The sequence below is a fragment of the Phlebotomus papatasi genome, chromosome 1 (genome assembly GCF_024763615.1).
Source record: "Phlebotomus papatasi isolate M1 chromosome 1, Ppap_2.1, whole genome shotgun sequence".
NCBI lineage: Eukaryota > Metazoa > Arthropoda > Insecta > Diptera > Psychodidae > Phlebotomus > Phlebotomus papatasi.
The window spans coordinates 75415663-75438024 of record NC_077222.1 but is presented as its reverse complement, the minus strand read 5'-3'; the positions used below and the strand labels follow the sequence as shown (position 1 = coordinate 75438024).

At 33.8% G+C, this 22362-nt stretch overlaps 6 protein-coding genes across 6 annotated transcripts in view; 5 read left to right on the top strand and 1 right to left on the bottom strand.

Moving 5' to 3' along the window:
• Positions 1-1380, bottom strand: part of LOC129803043 (pinin) — a 28992-nt gene extending 27612 nt beyond the window's left edge. Inside the window, exon 1 of the mRNA XM_055849399.1 lies at positions 1324-1380. The gene's annotated coding sequence lies outside the window, so the exon portion shown is untranslated. The remainder of the gene's footprint in view (positions 1-1323) is intronic.
• On the top strand, positions 509-1986 carry LOC129803106 (zinc finger protein 836-like). Its single transcript, XM_055849455.1, has one exon. It carries the CDS (start codon positions 565-567, stop codon positions 1858-1860), a length of 1296 nt encoding a protein of 431 aa, XP_055705430.1. The 5' UTR covers positions 509-564; the 3' UTR covers positions 1861-1986.
• A 74-nt stretch (positions 1987-2060) lies between these two features.
• LOC129803089 (zinc finger protein 652-like) lies at positions 2061-3549 on the top strand. Its single transcript, XM_055849430.1, has one exon. The coding sequence runs from the start codon at positions 2102-2104 to the stop codon at positions 3470-3472; it is 1371 nt and encodes a 456-aa protein (XP_055705405.1). The 5' UTR covers positions 2061-2101; the 3' UTR covers positions 3473-3549.
• A 137-nt stretch (positions 3550-3686) lies between these two features.
• Positions 3687-5259, top strand: LOC129803113 (zinc finger protein 267-like). Its single transcript, XM_055849467.1, has one exon. The coding sequence runs from the start codon at positions 3749-3751 to the stop codon at positions 5033-5035; it is 1287 nt and encodes a 428-aa protein (XP_055705442.1). The 5' UTR covers positions 3687-3748; the 3' UTR covers positions 5036-5259.
• Positions 5260-7449: 2190 nt separating this feature from the next.
• LOC129803123 (zinc finger protein 37-like) lies at positions 7450-8785 on the top strand. The gene has a single exon (XM_055849477.1). The coding sequence runs from the start codon at positions 7490-7492 to the stop codon at positions 8759-8761; it is 1272 nt and encodes a 423-aa protein (XP_055705452.1). The 5' UTR covers positions 7450-7489; the 3' UTR covers positions 8762-8785.
• Positions 8786-8992: 207 nt separating this feature from the next.
• LOC129802951 (SURP and G-patch domain-containing protein 1) lies at positions 8993-21989 on the top strand. The gene is made up of 9 exons (XM_055849204.1): positions 8993-9097; positions 9671-9972; positions 10054-10254; positions 10329-10816; positions 11032-11155; positions 15137-16113; positions 16172-16259; positions 16332-16461; positions 21750-21989. The coding sequence occupies exons 2-9, from the start codon at positions 9782-9784 to the stop codon at positions 21774-21776; spliced, it is 2226 nt and encodes a 741-aa protein (XP_055705179.1). The 5' UTR covers positions 8993-9097; positions 9671-9781; the 3' UTR covers positions 21777-21989.
• Positions 21990-22362: the final 373 nt, after the last annotated feature.

Here is a 22362-nt window from a genome sequence, read left to right as displayed (position 1 = left end):
TAAAAAGGGTAATATTTACACCGTTTTCGGATCAATACTGCAGGGTAAAAAAAAATTTCCGGAATGTTATTTTAACTTTTTCGGATTTCTCTCACAGTGTACAGATTTTCAACAAGACTCGGCTTCGTGAGCCTCTTTGCCCACAACCCTTTCTTCTGGACTTGATGGTCCATCTGAATTACAGATAAGTAACTTATTAGACATTTTAAGTACTATCACACATTTTCCGGAGTAATTCACAATCAAAAATTTCGAGAAACTATTTAAAATTGAGCAAATTTCTTGCAAAATGTGTGTCCTGTCCTGGCTCCTGGCTGTGAGAAATTTCAAGTAATTCTAGAAATCTTAATGCTCAATTGAATTTAAAATTAAAACGTGAAAAATCCTAGTGTGATAGCACCGTAAAAGGTGTGATGGAACCTTTAACTTTAATTATATAATTATTTCAAAATCGTTTCTATTGGAAACACTGAGAATTTTCAATAAATTTTCCAATTCTAGCAGTTGGAAAGGTTAAAAACATAAACAAATAACAGGACAAAATCTGTCAGCCTCTTTTGCAAAATGCAAATAGAAAATCCCCTAAATCGGTGTAATTTTATAAGGAATCTTTGCACAAGGATTGCAGATATACACAATGAAGTTATTGAACATGAAAATTCATTTCCCAAATGTGAAATATGTTCAGAGTGCTCAAATAATTTTTTCTTCATTAAAAACCAACTTTTTCTTATTATGAAAATACACTTGGACCTTAAGAATGAAGTTCATCCTACAGGTCCTACAGATATTGAACATGAGAAGAAATCTGAAATCCCTGGAGCTACTGAGAACACCCTTCATGATAGTCAATATGACATAGCAAAGGAAGAAGTTAGCGATACAGAAGATGACGATACAAAGTTTTTTTCACCTTTGGTTTCTATTGAAGATTATTCTGAAGAAAGCAGTGATAAAACTTTAGAAAGAAATGCATCTAATGCAAATGATAAATCAAACTTCATTAGCAATAAAAATCAAGAGAAATCACGAAAAATCAAGAATCAGGAAATTAGCAAAAGGTATGAATGTGAATTGTGTGGACTTAAAGTAGCAAGAAAAAATGGATTGGTGTTGCATGTAAAATCTCATCTCAAGAGAAAAGGAAGCAAGAAAAATATAACAAAAGAAAATGAGGTAATGGACAAAAAACAATGTCCTTTTTGCAATAGAATCTACAAAAGGAATCATGAATGTAGTTGGGGTGGGATGAAGACATCGAGTACCTTCACCTGTTCTTACTGTCCCGAGGTATTTACAACATTTGGAAAAATTCTAACTCACCATAAGTCACAGCATCCAGAAAAACCACGTCCTCTTTCACCTTATCAATGTGAAATTTGCGGATCTTTTGCAACACGAGTCTGTGATTTGAGGCGTCATATGCTCAGTCACACGGATATTCGTCCTTTTAAGTGCAATAACTGTGAAAAGAAATATCATACAAAGAGAGAATTAGTAGCCCATCAAAGGAGACATGTACCAAAATCGGAGAGGGATGATAAATTTAAATGTGATCTTTGTGGAAAAAGATATGTATCCAGATCATCTTTGACAAATCACAAACGTTTTCAACATGCTACCGATAGGAAGGACCATCTATGCACTTTCTGCGGATTAAAGTTCGTATGTGAACAATCTTTAGTCAAACATCAGGCCATTCATGAAGGAGAAGCACCACGGGCCCATAAATGTGACGAATGTGGCAGATATTTCGATAAATTGAAGTATTTTAATCATCACCGCAAAATTAGGCACAACATTTTTACAGATCTAATGTTAAATTCAAAAACTAAGAAAAAGCCAGAGAGAAAATCGTAAATCTCAATACACAGCCCAATAACTTCTTGGAAAATAAGATTTTAGATCAACACGATGAATTAAAAAAAAATACGAATAGGCTTCCTATTAAATTCTATAAAATAAAAAAGAATTATAAAAGCTCAAGATTGTCTTGTGGATTTGTAATTCCCGCTCTTTTTGCCTGGAATGTTGAAGTGTATGATTTTCTGGAAGCGAGATAGCCTAAAAAATTTATGTTGATTTTGGTGTTGTCAATTGTATGTTTTCTCTGGTCTTCAGAATGGAAATTGAAGGAAATATATTGAAACAATGCAATTTCATCAGAAATTTGTGTGAAAGAGTATCTGAAATTCACAATGAAGCTGTGAAGCATGAAAATTCTTTTCCGGAATGTGTAATTTGTTCACAAAACACCAATGAATTTTCATTCATCAAGAATCAACTATTCCTCATCGTAAAGATCAATCTCCAGCTTAAAGATGAGACCCCTCGCGAAGAAGAGAATGTAAATAAATCAGAATTTGTGAGAATTTTTGATAGTGACAATTTTCAAATATCCAAGGAGGAAACAAAAGATGCCCAAGAAGATTTACCTGAGTTTTCCGATGATGATAAGGATAATTTTGAGGAATTCACAGATCCAGCTCCTATTAATGATATTCAGAAGGCTGGACTGTTTAAAACAAGTCCAAGGACAACAAACAAGACACAAAGTGTGACTTCAGGCATTAGTGATCATGTAAGAAGTAAAACAAAAGCAGAACGAAAGCATGTTTCCGAACCCGAAAGCTTGGACAGCAGCTCAACATCAACAATAAAGTATCAATGTGAATACTGTGAGAAGAAATTCAAAAAGAAATGCAATCTTGTTATGCACATGAAATCCCATTGTAGAGATAACAATACTCTGAAGACTAAGGCATCTTCTAGGAAGAATAATTCTTTAACTGATGATAAAGATAAACAGAAGTGTCCTTTCTGCAATAGGATCTTTAAGAGAAAGCACGAATGCAGATTGGTAGAACCTAAAGCACCAACAATTTTTTCCTGTGCTTACTGTCCGGAAACATTTAGCACTTATCCTAAGATATATGTTCACCATAAGACACATCATTCGGATAAGCCTAAACCCTTGTCGCCTTTCCAATGTGATATCTGTGGAGCTTTTGCATTGCGTTTGTATGCTCTCAAGCGTCATATGCTAGTACATACGGATTATGCTCCATTTGAATGTGATCAGTGCAAAAAGAAATTTCGCACTTGTCAGAAGCTGACGGAACACCAGCGAAAGCACATTCCAAAGGCAGAACGAGACGACAAGTACAAGTGCGAAATTTGTCAGAAAAAATTTACATTCAGACAATCATTGAAAAAGCACAAAAATCATCAACATACCAACAATAGAACACTCTTTCCCTGTACGATATGTGGGGGAAAATTCATCAGTTCGACCTCTCTTCAGAAACATCAAACGACCCATGATGGTGAAGCTCCGCGGGCTCACAAATGTGATCAGTGTGGAAGGATTTTTGAAAAATTGAAATACTTCAATCATCACAGAAAAATTCGACACAACATCTATACAGATTTGATGCTTAGAACTAATCCTAAACCTAAAAAGAAGAAATAATTCTAATTCTAATCTAATGCCCTAAAAATATATACTTATAATCTATGTAATAAAAATATTTAATTTTAAATTGAAAATTTGTTCTTCATTTCCTAGAGATGAATGCGAGAAATTTTACTGGTAGAAGCAAAGCACAACAAAAATTGACCACCCTGAAGATACTATAAATTTTTGGTGCTCTTTTAAAATAAGCTCATTTTTCTTCAGTAGTCTCTTCAGGGTGGTCAAAAAATTGATGGTTGTTGTCACACATCAACAAAAAAAACATTTTTCACAATGGAAATCACACATCATAAACCGCTTAATCAGTGCAATTTCATACAGAATTTGTGCAAAAGAGTTACAGACATCCATAATGAAGTTATTGGACATGAGAATTTGGTGCCAAAATGTGAAATTTGTTCAGAAAACACAAATGAATATTCCTTTATCAAGAATCAACTCTTTCTCATCGTAAAGATTAATTTTCGCCTTAAAGATGAACGCATCCTGATCGAGGAACAACCAATCTACACATTAGAATCAAAAGATGTTCTAAACTCTGGTTCACTTGATTTTGTTAAAGAGGAAGATGCTGAGAACTCAAACGAAGATTCAACTCACTTTTCAAGCAATTTTGTTGGTGTGGATGATTATGTTGATAACACTGAATGCAGCAGTAAACATAAAGGTATTAATAAACTTCCAACAAGACCCGATCCCTGGAATATAAAACCATCCGAGAAAAAAAGAATTGAAAATGAAGCCGCGAAACTATATGAATGTGCATTATGCAAAGTAAAAGTCTCAAGGAAGTGCCATGTTGCTCTGCATATGAAAACACATCTTAGAAAGCATGGAAAAAATAGCAAAAAACGTGTGAAAAATTCTTCAAATAGTTCTACATTCCTAGAAGGCAAACAAAAATGTCCTTTTTGTCATAGAGTCTACAAAAAACGCCATGAATGCCGTTTGGTTGAACCGAAAGTATCTAATATTTTTTCCTGCGCCTACTGTCCGGAAGCATTTTCAACTTACCCAAAGATGTATCTTCATCACAAGACTAATCATCCAGAGCAACCAAAACCTCTTTCACCCTTCCAATGCGACGTCTGTGGGACCTTTGCTCTGCGCTTGACTGCACTGAGGCGTCACATGAAGACCCACACGGGGGAGACCCCATTCACTTGCAGTGTTTGCCAAAAAGGCTTTCGGACCCGTCCCCAATTAGTAGAGCACCAACGGAAGCACATTCCAAAGTCTGAGAGAGATGATAAATATAAATGTGAAGTTTGTCAGAAAAAATTTGCATTTAGACAATCTCTGAAAAAGCACAACCTACTTCAACATACGGATAATAGAAAATTCTACCCATGTACCATTTGTGGAGGGAAATTCATCAGTGAAACATCTTTGCAGAAGCATCGAGCAACTCATGATGGAAAAGCTCCCCGTGCTCACAAATGTGAAGAATGTGGAAGGATATTTGACAAAATTAAATATTTAAATCAACACCGCAAAATACAACATAACATTTTTACAGATTTGATGCTCAATCCTAAACCCAAAAAACAGAAAGAATAAAATTGTAAAATCTCTATGGAGAAAATGTATCTATATATTTTTCGGTGGGTGTTCCTGGAAGAGAGTTGGAAATTACAGTGCCGCTGACTGCCGGCTCAGAGGCCGACTCTCATTTGGATAATTGGGAGACAAAATTACATTTTCGCTTCGAAGGACTTTTGATCTTGTTCAACGAGATTTAGAATAAAAATTTAAAGAAAGATTAATTAAAAAATATTAGAGAATTCTTTGTTTTTTTTTTAATCCATTTGTTAGGTAAAAACTTGTATTGATGCGATTGGTGCATAAAGTCATTTTACGCGGAAAACGGGAATAATCCGGGACTGCTATTAAAGAGCCTCTGATATTAAAAACCTTAAATACCGAGTGAAGAAAATCGTGCACAATGTCTTTATTTTATGCATACAGAAATCGCATACACGCAGTCCCACGATTTCGCACATTTTCGAGACCGAAAAAAATGCGCGAAATGGTTTTATGCATCAAGAAGATTTGTACAGGGTAAAGTGATATTAAGTTGGACATAGTGTTACAATTTGGACAATTCGTCGGTACAAGTTGGACATGGCTTTTTTCTTGATAAATACAGTACAAAATTTGTTTTTAAACACAAGGAACCAAATTATAAAACTAAACCATTAAAAATATACAAATAAAAATGAAGTATACTAAATTTATCAAGAAAAAAGCCCTTTCCAAATTGTACCATTGGTCCAACTTGTACCACTTTTACCCGCAGGCGATTTCTTTTGAATGAATCGGCCGTAGAACTCGCGTGGAGTAAAAGTAGTTAGAGCAAAAGTTTCAACTGTTCAAAAGAAATTCATCAACAAACAGTACTCTTTGGCCATCATCAATAAATCGTTAGAATGGTTAGAATATTTAAAAATTTTTACCTTAATAAAAGAAATTAAAGTTTTATACTGAAAAATAAGCATAGTGTCTTCAAATTCTCCGAAAATTCTCACAAAATACTATACATTCATGCGTATTTAAAAATGATTTCATAAATTGATTCCCAAAAGTAGGCAAACTTGCATAATTGTATGTAGACAATCTCGCCAGGTGCATAATGCCGGGACTGAGTGTGTCCGGGAGATTTCTTTCGAATAAGTTACTGGAATGCCGTAATATATGCAAAATATTGTTGGCCCCACTATTGTTCTTATTCTTTTCAGCTCCAACTGTTAATAAGTTACGTATTTCAAATTTACGCCAAAATATTGCACACATTTAGGATTTTTTTGTAAAAGAAAACGATTTCACATTTATCTTCTAATGGTATGCATTATTTCGGGATCCCTTTTTATAAAACTAAGAACCAAAACACCAAAAAATTGATCAAATTCAAAGTTTTCTTTTCTAGAAATTTTCGACTGGACAGTTTGTTTAGGGAAAAGCGCCCATGCTTCGTACGAATCCAAGCTTCGTAAAGACTAAAATTTTTCTATGTTTCTGGGTAAATGTGACTCCGCAATATATTTTAAAAACTGGGCACATTCCCTTAGTTCTGAAAATATGGGTGCGATGAGTCATATTTATTGAGAAACACAGAAAAAAGTTAGTCATTACGAAGCTTGGGATCGTACGAAGCATGGACATAAAGGGGTACTCATTTAGGGGAACTCGAGCCCATCTGGCCCATCGAGGGAACCCACGTTTTTCTGGGAGTTCACGGGGAACTCGGAGAACCCACATATATTTTATATAAACTCACGGGAAATCCGGGGGACCTATACATATTTTCAAGTAACTCACGGCGAACCCATTCATTTTTCATGGAATCTGGCAACTCAAGGAATTCGGGAATCCCATAATTTTTCCAGGAACTCACGGAGAAACCAAACATTTTTTCTGAGAACTCACGGGAAACACAAGAACCCATGTCTTTTTCAGGGCACCTGAGAAACCTCATACATCTTTTCAGGAAACCTATAGTGAACTCTGGAAACCCACCCATATATGAGGAGTTCAGAGCAAAAAAACGCTATTTTAATAGGGAAATGCATACGACTTAGAGTTAGGTGTGATTCCTTCTAATCACACCTATTTTTTTTTGCTCTGAGCGCCTCATATGATATTAGGGAACCGGATTGCTTATTAGTTACCTCTTGAAGGGCATTTTCCCCTATATAAGTTGTAGGTTGAAGGTAGACTGTAGAGTGTAGAGGTTTCGCGATGGATACACGTAATTGTCCAGCACGACAGGGTCAATTTTCAAGACAGCAAAAGCCGTATGGGGAAGGGCGAAGGAGACAAATATAGATAAAAATAAATTAAATTGAAATGAATAATTTTAAATGAAATTGTCATCATCCAAATAATGCATATAACATCTGATCCAAATCAAAGAGCGGGCACTGTAATCTCAATGGAAGAAACTGGAATTCATCAACAACATCAACATTATAGTGCTGTCATTTTCGACTCCGTAGTACAAAATTTCTTTTTATAATGGAAATCCGACAAAATCCACTAATTCAATGCAATTTCATACGGAATTTATGCAAAAGAATTGCAGAAATACATAGTGAAGTTATTCAGCATGAAAGTACCATGCCAAAGTGTGAAATATGCTCGGAAAATATTACAGAATATTTTTCCATAAAAAATCAACTATTCTTGATCCTGAGAATCAATATTCAGATAAAAGATGAAGGGAATTCCGTTGAGATTCACAATGAAAATAAAGTAGGATCCCAAGGAAATGATAGTGGAAATAGGCCACAAAGTGATAGTATCAAGGAAGAGGCTGAAGAGTCAATTGAAGATACATCCAATTTTTCTACTAATTTTGTTGCTGTGGCAGATTATCTTGATTGTGGTATTGGATCATCGAAAATAAAGGAAGATGACACGAAAAGTAGCAAGCAATCAAAAGAAATGGATGTAAATGCTGATAAATTATATGAATGTGCATTATGTAAAATCAAAGTATCTAAAAAGTGTCATCTTGTACTGCACATGAAGAAACATCTGAGAAAAGCGGAAAAGAAAAGGAATTATAGGGGTGCAAGGAAAAACATTGCCGAAGGAATATCAAAATCTGAAGAGGATGGTAAAAAAAAGTGCCCTTTTTGTAGCAGAATTTACAAAAGGAGACACGATTGCAGCAATAATGAGCCTAAAGTTGGGAACACCTACTCCTGTGCCTACTGTCCGGAAACTTTTTCAACCTATCCCAAAATCTACTTTCACCATAAAGCGCATCATTCTGATAAACCGAAACCCTTGTCACCTTTTCAATGCGAAGTTTGTGGAAAATTTACTGTACAATTGTCTGCTTTACGACATCACATGAAGACCCACACGGGTTTTACACCTTTCGAATGCAGTACTTGCCAGAAGAGATTTAGGACACGCCATCAATTAACTGAGCACCTGAGGAAGCATATTCCAAAGTCTGAGAGAGACGACAAGTACAAGTGCTATGTATGTCAGAAAAAATTCACCTTCAGACAATCCCTGAAAAAGCACGAGCGTCTCCAGCATTCCGGAACCATCAGAAAATCCTTTATATGTACAATTTGCGGATGGAAATTCATTTGTGATACATCCCTACAGAAGCACCTAACAATTCACGATGGTGAAACTATTCCATCCTACAAGTGTGATGATTGTGGGAGGGTTTTTGAGAAACTAAAGTACTTAAATCAACACCGCAAAATTCAACACAATGTATTCACTGATTTGATGCTCAATCGCAAATTAAAGAAAAAGGAATAAAAGTCTTTGGAAAAGTGTAAATAAGTATGACTTACCATTGAGAATGAAGTTGAGGATTCATATATGCTGCAGTTTTGTCCAAACCCAATGAGAATTTTTTGTGTTTCTGTCTAGAATTCACACCACTGACTGCACTGCACTGAATCAACCATTTTTATTCCCAATTTTGAGGTTAATGTACAATCCCGCCTATCTCTCCGGCGCTGCAATTTCTCTATTGAAAACCAGAGGCGCTGTAGCCAGTGCAGTGCGTCGCGTATAAAGTGTTGGGAAAAAATTTCACTCCGCATTTTCTCAAGGAAATTTAATTGAATTTACACAATCTCTTGCTTCAAAGTATACAATAATTAATTTTTTATACTTTCCTCAGTTGTTGTGTATAGAAATATATCTTTTTTGTGGCTACAAATGAGCATTTTAAACAACTAGAAAAATTTGCATACAGTAGAGTCTCTCAAATCTGAATCTCTCAAATTCGAACGCCGTTTGGATTCAAAATGGCAATTGTGAGGTTATGTTGGAAAATTCGTATTCTCGGTGAATGGAAATCATATTTATGTGCTTCTTCCTGAATGTTTACATACATTATTATCGTATAAAATGAAAAGGAAGTATGTTATCAATGAAACTTGCGAGAAAGTACGAGATTTTGATTCAAAGTACAATTTAATTTCACACAAATTTCGTTAGTTTTGAAAAAATCGTTCGAATTTGGGAGGTGAGAAATGTCAAAAATACCCCCCGAGCGTTCGAATTTAGAAGACTCTACTGTAATTTTCTTGGTGAAACAAAATAAAAAAAACGATATATCGATTTTTACCTAATTTAATCGATATTTTTTTGACGGATACCTAACCTATAAAATTTATTCAGTGAAAAAAAGTGAAGATTTTTCATTTTCTTTTGCAGCAAATGCAGTAGATTTTAAAGATAAAATTAGTGTACAAGAGTAATGGTATGAATTAGTGCTGAAAAGATTTGAGTAGTGAAAAAGATTTGGGTCATAAAATAGTTGTGAAAATGGAGAAGAAAGTTGTGAAGGGTAGTGGCCCTCGTTTCACAACAACAACTCGCAATGATCGGGTGGCTCAGATGTCGAAGCAAGAAGAAATAATTGCCAAGAAGAAAAGAGAATTGATTGAGAAGCAGCGCACGGCTGAATTGGCCAAGGCAATTGCGGCAGCCACCAATGAGGGCAATACGGCGACAAGGTAAATATTGATGAAAATGGGTTTTTGTTTCTTGTACTCCTCAATAATTCAGAGTAAATTGGTCTCTGTGGACATTTTCAGTACATCTGCCACTCCTGCCACTCCTCGAAATTCATTCAATAATGATGGCTCCTTCCTCGAGAATTTCAAAAAGATCACGCAAGCGGCAAATGTCACGACCGCTATGAGTGACACGATGGGGACGAATGAATCCCTGGAGACTCAGTCAGATAGCAATCGCAAAAATTCAACAAATTCTGAAGATTCCATGGCATTTGAAGGGTACGCGGAATTTATTAAAATTCTCTAAATGTTAATTATTAAATGATAAAATTATTCTCCTTTTCTGCCAACAGCGAAGAATTGTGCGAAAATATGCACAAGGATTCTGTCTATAAGAGTGAATATGCATTGATGCAGAGTCAGGCTGTGACTCAAGAACGTCGTGAAATGGCTCAAAAACATCCAGTTACAACTCCCAATATCCAATCTCATTCATTTTCCATGCAAGTTCCACCTCCAGTACCGCCTAGTTTCCCTCCCAAACCCCCACAAACATCCCCAAGCACAACAAAGCCCTCATCACCCTTCTATAATCCCAACATTCCTCCTCCACGCGTTATGCTCTCCACTCCACCGCCAGGTCCTGTAGCACCTCCTGCCTATCCACCACCTCTCCTTCACACAATTCCTCCACCAGCTCCTCTTGTCCTCAATGAAATTCCTGCACCCAAAGCGCTCGATTTGAACGCAATTCCCAAACCTACGCTCAATCTGGATGCCATTAAAGTGCCTGAATTTGCCACAGCTCCACCACCTCCGCCACCAACGCACTTCCCAAAAGGTGAGCCTACTGAAATAGTCCATTTTCAACAGATAAATCAAAATTTTGATGGAGTGGAGCAGGATGAAAAGTTCTTTTCATTCCAGCTTCACTCATTCAACATCATTTACACATTTTTTGATTTACTGACAAATTTCATCCATTTGAATTTTATACATTAATGATATTTCTGTGAAAATTATTTGTGTTCACATTTGGTGATATTTTTTATGTAGTTTTTTCAGACAATGAAATTATTCCGACAACCATTGACACGTTAGTCGTAATGGTAGCCGAAAATGGCGATGCCTATGAAGATAAAATACGTTCACGAAAAAATGATGTTCATTCATCACTGTGGTAATGACGACTTACAGTCTATTCCTCTTTTACAGCCTCTGCAAAAAAAAAATTAAAAAAAATATATATTTTTAACAAAAATTATATTATTACTGAGAAAAGATATTTAAGAAATGAAGAGATCATTCTATATCTTAGTTAATTACAATTTCTGTCTTGTTTTGATTAGTTTTGATTTTGAAAACAAAAATGTTACTTCAGTTTCTTTTTCTCTTTCTTTGAATTTGTTACAGTAGTTTGACCAAATCAGTGTTTTTCAAATTCTCAAAAAAAGACTGGTAAAAATTTTCTTTTAAATTTTTCTTATGCCTGATTTTTATCTAATAGGGGAGATTTGGGCAGTTTGGAAAATCTTTTATATTTTTATTTGCAAATGCGTAAGAATTTGTCTAAAGTATAATTTTCAGAAATTTTAGAAAATTCTTAGGATTGCATATTTTATAACAATTGGCTTAATGTATCTTGAAAAATCACTGCAATTGTTATTTGTTTGAAAAATCCAAACGTTCGGGAACCGGACTAAACCTCTTTAGCCTGAGGACCGCTTCACGCGTCTGAAAGCAAAAGTAGCGTAATTCAACTCAATAAAATAAATTGTTTCATTAACCCTCTAACGGGTAAGACCGCCTCCAGGCGGTCTTTACAAAAATCACATTTACAGCGACAATAAAGGTTTTATTTATTTAAAAGTGCTATAGTGTCCTCGGTAATAGTCTTATAAACATCTCTTGAAAGTTTGAACTCATTTTGACTCTTCGTTTTGTTGCTATTCCCAGTTTTGTGTAACAGTTCAAAGAAAAAGCAATAAAAAATATTAGTGCAAAAATACTCATTTACAATTTCCATAAAAATACCGATTTAAAGTTATCTGACTAAAATAAATTTATTTTTTACTGAAAGATATGTCATTCTACTTTGAATATTTTAATTAAAAAATTTGAAAAAACTAAAAATTTGAATTTTAGAAGCAAAAAGAGTTTCAAATTTTTTTATATTTTCTCACCTAGCGCCTAAACTAAAAGAGATAATGAAGAATGGATGGTTTTTTCGACTTTATTGGATCATAATTATCCTAGAAAACATTGTTTTAGAACTTTTTTTTCGCATATTAAAGAAAACACCGTTAGAGGGTTAAAAAATTTGAGCAGATAAAAGTACGATATTTGAAATTTTAATTTTTAATATAATTTAAAAATATTAAAAATTTCACACGTTGAAACCTGGGGTGTCATGATAATAATTTATTTTCGGTACTATCGATTGTGGATTCTGAAAAAATTAAACGATAGCTGCACTTCCTGTAACTAATATAGATTTATCAACCATCACATTCTTTTAGGAATGTCACAATGAATGACCCAACAATGCGTAAAAGTCGTGAAAAGTCGACATTCACATCATCAGATAATATAGCTTTATCGATAATAGGGGAGACTGGGGCAAAAAGTCACAAAACGGATATTTTATTTTTTTACAAGCTACTCGAGCGCTTTAAAAATTTCTAATTATCGCAGTTTTATAGGAAATTTACCGCTCTACAACTTTGTGAAAGTAATTTTCCTCTATTTTGTAAGGAAATACGTTTATCGAGCCAATTTCTAAAAGGTAATTTTGTGATTATTCTCAAAAATACTGGGGCAAATAGTACCAGACATGGGGTATTATCATATTTTGATTCGCTTCATTACAGGCTTCCGTAAATTTGAAAAAATAGCTAGAGGATATATTTTCATAGAAAATTTATTCATCTACACTTCTACACCTTTGTAAAACGCCGTTTTCTCTGCTAGAAAAGTGAAAAAAACGAGAAAAGCGCTTTTCAAGCTATTTTAGAAAAAACACAGAAAAGACTGCAAATCGTTTGACCAATGCAAACAACAAGCGGCGAAACATGATAATGACGTTTCTTTTCGCCGTGACACATCAGAAATTGCTTCCCTTTTTTGTTACTTTTTGCTCTATACCCTTTGTTACTTTTTATCACAATTGGCCATTTTTAATAAAAGGATTTCTGGAACAAAGAACTTTTGTGAAATTCTAAAATAGATAGCGGATTCGTATTCAAAAAATCCAAATTATTTAGAAAATATTCACCAGTGCATCAACTTTGGAAAATAAGTAGGTAATAATTGTTATCTTCTGCAGGGAAAATATTTCAAAAATAGGGCTAAAAATTTTGATATTTTTTATTTTCTAAATTCCTTGTTCGAATTCTAAGAAATTTACTACATTGACGAAGGTCTATAGAGGCTATCTATAGAAAAAAAATTGAGCCGCTATCTTTTTTACCTTGGAAGATATTGAATTTTTAATTTTTCGATTTGTGACTTTTTGCCCCAGTCTCCCCTATCATTATTATTGTTTGAAATTCTAAAATACTGTAATATTAACGAAAAAAAAACATTTTTTTTAAAGTGACTTTAAATGAAACATGGCACTAAATGGTGCCACAAACTTAGTATATAATTTAACTCTCGGAAACAAAATTTAGTAGAAAATTAATATTTTCATTATTATTATAATAGATAGTAGCTTTAAATCCAGTTCTAAAAGAGTATCTTTAAAGAATAAAAATTTTGCGAAATTAAGGTTGAATAAAACTAATAATTAACTGATAGTACTCTAAAATTATTAATTATTTTTCAACTAATGTAGTTATAAACTAATAATTTTATTTGGTGTTTATAGAAAAAATCGGTAATCACTTGACTTTTAATAGGTAAAAAATACAAAGTATTTTGTTCCCACATAATTATGATCTGAAAAACTTACAGTATCAATTGCCCAGGTCTTCCCGAAAGAACTATTTTTTGTTTAAATAATTAGAAAAACATGGTAAATAGATTTAAAAAAATTGTTTAACCATTTGATCTTGCATAATAGTTTTTCTAAAAACCTAATCTTAAAGAATTATTAAAAACTAAAAGTATTATCTAGGAAATTAGTTTGAAAAACACTGAACTAGAGAATGATAAATTTGTATAAAGAAAAATAACCAAAATACCATGGAGATAACCTGAATTATGCTGATTTATAATTATGTATTGCTTAATGTTTCTTTTGCATAACTATATAACAACTCCAAGGTGTTTTGTGTGTATTTTTATTTTTGTTTTTTCTTAATTTTTAGTATTAAGAAAGTGTTCATTGAAGCTTTAAAAAACTTTTCTCTTTTACACGAATTTTCTAATATTTGATTCAATTTTACTGCCACTTTTTGCAATTTAATACATTTCCATCACAGAAATTTAAATTGTGTTTGATTGATGCATTTGTTTGGACAAAATTAATTGCAACAATTAATTTGTTAGCTCACAGTGAATTGAATTTGTGTCTATCTTTGCTAATTAATTGTCATTTGAAATTGCTTTTGGCAAAAAAGAAATTATGCAAATGCGAAAAATCCTCTTGGGATTGTATGTATGAATGTTTTGTCCTTTTTTTTGCACTAAAATTAACAGACTAATAAATTATCAACTTATATTGAATTTACACTGCAAATTAATTAAATTACTTTTCTCTGTATAACCACTACAAGAATGTGGAGTGGACGGAGTGAATGTGTAAATTATGAAAAAAAAAATAATTTTCTTGTCTTTCTGTATTGAAAAGAAGAAAACATTGATATATTCCATTATGCTTTCAGTAGTTAGAATAATGCATAAAAAAAAAACAAATTGTGAGCTTAATGAAAATCAATAGAGAGTTGCCATAAGCAATAAATAAGGAGATAAAAATAGGAATTATTATGAAAGAAAAAAGATAGATGTGGCAGAAAAAATGAGTCCTTGGGCCATATAATAGTCATTTTGACTATTTTGGATAGTAAAATATAAGATTTTTTTTAGGATAATTTTTTTTTTTGGCAAAAAAATTAGTTACAAGGGAGAGAAAGAGAGAGAGAGAGAAAAAGAGGCAGATAAGAGAAAAGAGAAAAATAGGAGATTGAGAGACAAGCAAATTGATTGTTATTGTGTGCAGGTTTCTCTTCGACACACAGTCGGAAGCATACCAGAATTATAGGCGGAAGGTGGTTGATTTGCGCTCGAGGCGAATGAAGGAGGTGTTTAGAGAATCTGAAAAGTACGATCCGGAAGAAGTTTGCAACGCCGAATACGAAGAAGACGAGGAAGCGCTCAATGAGCGTGCCAGAGAGGAACAGGCTGAGGAATATCTTGAGTATCATAGACGTTTTACGGAGATGTTTAAGCATCAGGATGATGAAGAAGATGCTCATGATTCGGATACAGAGTATCGGCGGGAGATGAAGGAGAGAAGCTTCAATAATATGAAGCGTCGTAGTGCTGTGAATTACGATGATACAGATTCCACAGAATCCGAACAGAGTGGTCAGGGTGGAAGGCCAGCGGATATGCGAGATTTTCGCTCATCCAGTAAGTCCGATGACATGAAGGGCGAATCATCGGGTGCCTCAAGAAGGCGTAAGCGTAGTCGCTGGGGTGAAAAGGTTGATGATCCGAAGATATCAACCACTGTACCCGAGAATCCCAGTAAGCCCACTCTGTCTACGGTGAACAGAAATAATCCAGCTCTCTTGCAGTATGCCTTGCAAAATTTTGGAACAACAAATCTCAGTGAGGAGGACTGGAAAAAGGCAGAAGATCACTATAAAATCAACCTTCTCTACCAGGATATGTTGAAGAAACGCCAGGAGATAGATCGACTGGCCAAGAAAGGTCAATTTAAGTATGAATATGATTCGGATGAGGATATCACGGGGGGTACGTGGGAACATAAGTTGAGAATGGCCGAAATGGATGCCACTAAAGCCTGGGCAGAAGCCCTTACAAAACAGTCCGAGGGACGTCATCACATTGGTGATTTCCTACCACCAGAGGAACTTCGCAAATTCATGGAGAAATATAATGCAAAGAAGAACAACCGTGAACCAGATATGAGTGATTACAAGGAGTACAAATTGAAGGAAGATAATATTGGTGAGTAACATTGAGAATTTCTTCAAAATTTTTTTTGCTTACCATTGAATCTTCTCAGGTTTCCAAATGCTCCAGAAATTGGGTTGGAAGGAGGGTACTGGTCTTGGAGCTGAAGGTCGCACAGGAATTGTCGATCCAATTAATAAGTTAGTTTTCTATTTTATTCAATAATAGTTATTTTAATTATTTCCTCTAACAATTTGCATAATTTTCCGTAGAGCATCTCAAAGAGAAATTAATCAGGGATTAGGAGCAAATTCCAATGCAACTCCACCAGAGGAAGAAAATGAGTATGAAGCATATAGACGTCGAATGATGTTGGCATATCGATTTCGCCCAAATCCGTTGGTGAGTTATTTTTTTTGTTACCTCTCTAAAATCTTTCTTTTTTGTTTTGCAAAATTATTGCCGAGAAATTGATTTGATGGGAAAAAATGAGGACATATACCGTCTAAAAATTCTTCGTGGATCTGAGTTATTGAACAATCGCTATTAAATCAGCGGAATGTCATCCATTGAGAATTTTATGGGATTCTGGTATTTGATAGGGGAGTATGGGGTTACATAGAATTTTAAACATATTTTATCCAGATTATAAATGAGTTACGGATCAAATTATCAAGACTAGGTTTGAAGCATTTAACCAGTGATAAGCCCATTTGAGCTTATGGTAGCTGAGATTATTTACAGGCGACATCGAAATACATTCAATTCGGGGTGCTCGCAACCCGGAATGCGTGAAAATTCGATTGTGAGTTAAATTTTGGGATAAAGAATCGCGTCGAGTAAACTGTTCTTGTTGATCGAAATGGATAAATTTGAATTTCGGTTTGTGAAAATCTTCTTGTCCCTAAAAAGGGGTTAACTGAGGCGGCAGTCACAGATAATAAAAGAGAAATGAAAATGAAATTATTTATTTTTCTTATTATTAAAAGAGATGGCAAAGCATCTCATCTTTGCGGAATGCTCGAACTCACGAGCTCTCCATGAATTAGTTTTTCGCATGATCTTTTGGTGCTTACAAATCTACTAGAGATCAAATTGATTTTTAAATCACAAAAACACTTCAAAATCAAAAATTTGCAAAGAATAATCATTTGAAATGTTTTGGCATGAGTCACAAGCCTATGGACAAACAAAAAATGTAAGCACACGGATATTTAACTGATTCATTACTGATTTCAAGACCAGTTATACTTTGACAATCAAAACTTCAATTTTTTTATGTAGATTTCCCAAGAAGCAATTTTTTCTTAATATAGTCTTGTAGAATTCCTTAAGTAAGACACTATAGAACCAAAAAACTTTCTATTTGCTTATAACGCTCTTGGTTCCATCACTGAGATTACTATAAGTGGCGCACTCTTAAGGATCTTAAGAGCTTCTATAGGAATTTCAACAGAAAATTCGCACTTTAAGTCTTTTAAAAGTGCACTAAAAGACTTGTTTAATACTTGGTTCTATAAGGCAGCTATTTTGCTTCTTGGGTTTTTTAGGTCATAGGTATCACTGGTAAAAATAAAAGGGTCAAATTGACCATTTTCAACAAAAATGGATCATATTTGATCCTCTGAAAGGTTCACTTGAATCTTTTGAAATTTTGTTTGCATATTTATCACGGTAGATTATGTTTTATCGTAAATTTATTACTCTTTCTTATAATATTTCTCTCGTCTGAGTGAACCGAGCGAACACCAAAGATAATTTTTTCTTTGTTTTTATTCGTTTATTCCGGAGATAAATAGGTGTCAAAACAGTGATCCTTTCAAAGGATCATCGGCGATCCTTTCATTTTTACCAGTGATGTTTGGACGAAATAAGCCGTATTTGAGAAAAACTAAAAAAAAGAATACGGTTTTGAAAGGGGAGGGGGGGAAATGAAAGTCATAATAATGTACCTTGGGTCGACTTACGGGGGAGTCCTCCGAAGATCGGAAATTCGTATCTCTTACCGTGTCGCTTCTAGATGGGTAACAAATTTACCGACAGAAAAAAAGAATATTTAATAAAGATTGGTCATTTACGGGCACTTAACTGATTCATTACCGATTGCGACCGATGCAATCGGATTGGTAATTTCAAGACCTTTCAAAAAAAATCCAAATTTATCCAAATGGGGTAAAAAATACACCCACAAAGGGTAAAAAAAATCCTTCAGAAATTCAAGATGGCGATTTTTTTATGGAATAGGTATGTTTGGGCGAAATGTTCGTCTGGATTACCTCCAAAATATATATGTACAAAAATAAAAGAATTCGTAGGAGCTGTTTTCGAGAAAAACCAAAAAACATGGTTTTGGAAGGGTTGGAAGAGGGGGGGGGAGAAAAAACGTCTAGAGATATCATTTTTTTTATTGGGGGTCATCGAAGACCGGAAGTTGATCCCTCTTACCGTTTAAGCTCTAGAACGGCATCAAGTTGAAAAAAAAGTCGATTACATAACAAACTGCTCTCTATTTGAATTCGAGCAGTAAAAAAATATTTATTATTATTAAAGACCGAAGGAAATCGTGTAAACAGAAGTTATTTTCAGAGTACTTTATAAAAAATGCATTTTGGGACAAAATTTTGGTTTTTGCATGCAAAAAATGAAAAAAAAATAGATTGTTATTGCTTTAGTTGTAAAAGAGAATTTAATTCTGAACCCTAGTTGATTTTATTAAGTAAAAAATATTGTTATTTTCCCGCTAATTCATAAAAAAATCGTAAAAATGAAAAGCGGATAAAACGTTTTTTTTTTATTTTTTATTTATCTTCGCCTAAGTGCTCGCTTTTGATTCGTCTCTGTATCTTGGAAAATACTTCGAATTAGCTTTTGAAATTTTGTGGTATTTTCATAAAGAGTTTGTCTACTGATTTGAGCAATAACAAAAAAATTATTCTTTTGGCTTTGTAATCCAGAAAAGCTCATTAGAGGGAAGTTAGGCACCTTTGAAAGTGGGGTACCTTTGAAATTGGGATTTTTTACCAATTTTTAAATAAAATTGAGCCTTATCGTGGTTTAAATTAGCTGCACAGATTGAGAAACTAAATTACATTATGATATGGCTCAGTTCCACTTAAACGTAGGAGAGAAATCTCAATTTCAAAGGTACTCCACTTTCATAGGTGCCCCATTTCCCCCTAAGTTGTATCCCTTCCAATGAAAAGCAGTAGATCACTTGTATGTTCCAATGCTACATTGAGATATTTAGGTAGAGCTTTAGTTTTAAAGTTTAGAATTATTTTTTCTACAAATTGAGCTCTGAATAATCTACTTTTAACTAGAAATATCACAAATTGTTCTAATAATCTCGCAATTTATGAAAATAAAGAGGGAGTATGCCATTTTTTAGCGAGATATTGTCAATCTAATCTGATGATTATACAGTGAGCAATTATCGTGGATCCTCTGTGAAAGAGCGAACAAAGCACTTATCTCTGTGATTCTGAGGTTTCTGAGGGCCCAAGTTTGAGACCGGTCAACTTCAGATTTTTCTGGTGTCATTTGCATTGTAAATACGTTCAGTGAATTGATAAACATAATAACAAAAAAAAAATTAAATGAACCACCATTGAGAATTTCGGAAATAAAAAAAAGTATGGCGAAGAATCAAATGAAAGTCTTAATGTAGCGGTTCCACGAAGAGAACCAAGCTCATAATTTTCTTAAGCAATTTGTCGTATCTTACAAACTCTTAAAAAATGAGTTCAAATTTCAAATGGTAATGGTCGTAAAATTTAATTTTCAGTTGAAAAAATGATAGAATTTGAGCTTCAACACTTATTGAAATATTTTCATCTTCTTTTTTGTTATCTGCTTTTAATTTTAAGCCACCTATCACGTAAATCCATGTCTCAGCCAATAACATTTTAAAAATGGAAAATTTTAAATACACAAATACAAATATAAATTTTAAAAATGCACAGAAACATGACTAAGATATGAGAAAAAAATATTGCTCTTTATGATATAATTTAGCCCTACAAACCATTTGCGAAGCTAAATTACGACATGGTAAGGCTCAGTTTCATTTAAAAATAGGAAAAGAATGCCCGATTTTAAAGGTGTCCCAATTCAAATGTGCTCCACTTCCCCCTATCAATTGCCAAGAAATAAAATATCGAAAATCGTCTAGACTTATGCTACAAGTTGTGAATGAATTGAAAATGTTTCTTCCGGAGCAGCAGATTTTGTCAATTCTACAGAGTATGCCCTAATTCAATAAAACGGACAGAGAAGCCTTGATGAAATTATTGTAGGTGTGGATTCTTAATATGAGAAAACTCAGTTTGGATACAAATTCAAAAGTTTGGGGAAAGTGAATAAGCCACCCATATATTCGTGATAAAGAAGTGGTGAAACATAAATTTGGGAAAAGTTTGAGCTCAATCGGAGGACATGAGATTTTGTTAGGATTATAGAAGGAGAGATTGTTAAAAATCTCACATAATTTACAAATAGACCGATCAGAATAAGAAACGAATAACTTTCAGTAGGCAAATTTTACAGAAGAGCAATTTTAAGCTGACATTTTACATGCGGAGAATAGGATTTATGAGATTTAAAATCTCTATAGGGGAATGTAGGCATGGTTCGTATAGAGTGAACCTTCAAACGATGCGAATTTTCTCTTTGTTTGCAAAGAGCTGACTTACCATTTCTCATATCGTTTCATGAGGTTAATAATTATCTATCTTATGGCTAAGAAATGACGAACTAGCTCTTTGCAAACAAAGAGAAAAAGTGCGTTGTTTGAAGGTTCACTCTGTGCGAATCATGCCAACATACCCCTATAGGGGAATGTAGGCATGTTCGAACAGAATGAACCTTCAAACGATGTGAATTTTCTCTTTGTTTTCAAAGAGCTGACTTACCATTTTTCATCTCGTCTCATGACCTTAATAATTATCTATCTTATGCTTAAGAAATGACGAACTAGCTCTTTGTAAACAAGGAGAAAATTTGCGTTGTTTGAAGGTTCACTCTGTGCGAACCATGCTTACATTCCCCTAACTTTGAAAATAATTATCTTTTAAGTATAATATTCACAGGGAAGCTACAGCGTATAAAGAAGTATCCAAAAAACGAATAAAACGAATTTTGTAAAAAATTGAGTTGTTCGACGTTCGACTTATATTATGAGACGTCGAAGTACTTTTAATCTGTATTTTTCATTAGATATGTTCAAAACCAAATATAAATAATTTTATTCTATAACTCTTTAAGAAGAGGTTTAAGTGTATGAAACCTTTGTAATCCAAACGTAGTTTATATTTTTTTTATTCTTCCGGAACTATGCAAAATTTTCGAAGGCTAATTACTAAGGTCTTTTGAATCAAAAAAAATCGCATTGGGGACCTAAACTTTGAAGAAAAAAAAGTAAGATTGATTGAAATTGGCTTGCTAGATATCTTAAGGACTGGAAAAAGTTAAAGAAATTGTTCTATATGCTGTTTATTTCACAGTCAGTTTCTTAGGCAAATGCATGTTTATATTTCGATGAGGTAAATTCTTCCGTCGATTTGAGATAAAAAAAAACGTCGGTATATCGTGTAAATTGCTGTATAATTTATAAGTTTCACAAGCGAAAACTCGCTAAAGACTCTCCAAGAACTCTGCCTAAATGTCTATCCTTTTCGTTGTTTTTTTTGCAGAATAATCCACGAAGAGCTTACTACTAAAAGTCTCTTTAAAATAAAACGAATAAATTTTTCATCAAAACGTATTTTCTTCCCACAAGAGAAACTCCATGATATTGAAATGTGGAAGATTTGCTGGAATCTGCACTACTAAGCTCTTAGACAAAATATAGGTTTCTGGATATATATATTATTTGATTTATCATGTTTGCAGTTTGCATATTTGATGGAGAAAATAATAAAGATCAAAATGAATTTTAGATCTTTTTTTTGGTCCTTATGAATCGTTTGTTTTCTGCAGAGAGCAATTGAACTATTTTCTCGATGAGTTGATGATGATGGATAATCATGCAACTCAAAAACTCTCTTGGAGTTGGTGCATGGAAAAGAACAGACTGATAAGGTATTGTTTGAACTTTGAGAAGACTAATCGCATTCTCAAGAGATGATAGAATTGATTAGGAAATGTCTACTTGAAATGCAAATCCAGTTAGAACAGGACTAAAAGCAAGGTTGATAGTCACATGGTTAAGTTAAGTTTCTTTTACCTTTTATTACTTCTGATTCTGACCATCAACTGTTGATAAACGGGCATTCAACGGTGATCAATTGCATCATGTCAATTCCC

What these genes read in the sequence shown, in the direction of transcription:
- LOC129803106 (XM_055849455.1), top strand. Translation starts at nt 565, where the DNA reads ATGCAAATAGAAAATCCCCTAAATCGGTGTAATTTTATAAGGAATCTT.
- LOC129803089 (XM_055849430.1), top strand. Translation starts at nt 2,102, where the DNA reads ATGTTTTCTCTGGTCTTCAGAATGGAAATTGAAGGAAATATATTGAAA.
- LOC129803113 (XM_055849467.1), top strand. Translation starts at nt 3,749, where the DNA reads ATGGAAATCACACATCATAAACCGCTTAATCAGTGCAATTTCATACAG.
- LOC129803123 (XM_055849477.1), top strand. Translation starts at nt 7,490, where the DNA reads ATGGAAATCCGACAAAATCCACTAATTCAATGCAATTTCATACGGAAT.
- LOC129802951 (XM_055849204.1), top strand. Translation starts at nt 9,782, where the DNA reads ATGGAGAAGAAAGTTGTGAAGGGTAGTGGCCCTCGTTTCACAACAACA. An exon ending in GAGGGCAATACGGCGACAAG is followed by an intron (nt 9,973 to 10,053) that starts GTAAATATTGAT and finishes GGACATTTTCAG; the next exon opens with TACATCTGCCACTCCTGCCA. An exon ending in GATTTCGCCCAAATCCGTTG is followed by an intron (nt 16,462 to 21,749) that starts GTGAGTTATTTT and finishes TTTTTTTTGCAG; the next exon opens with AATAATCCACGAAGAGCTTA.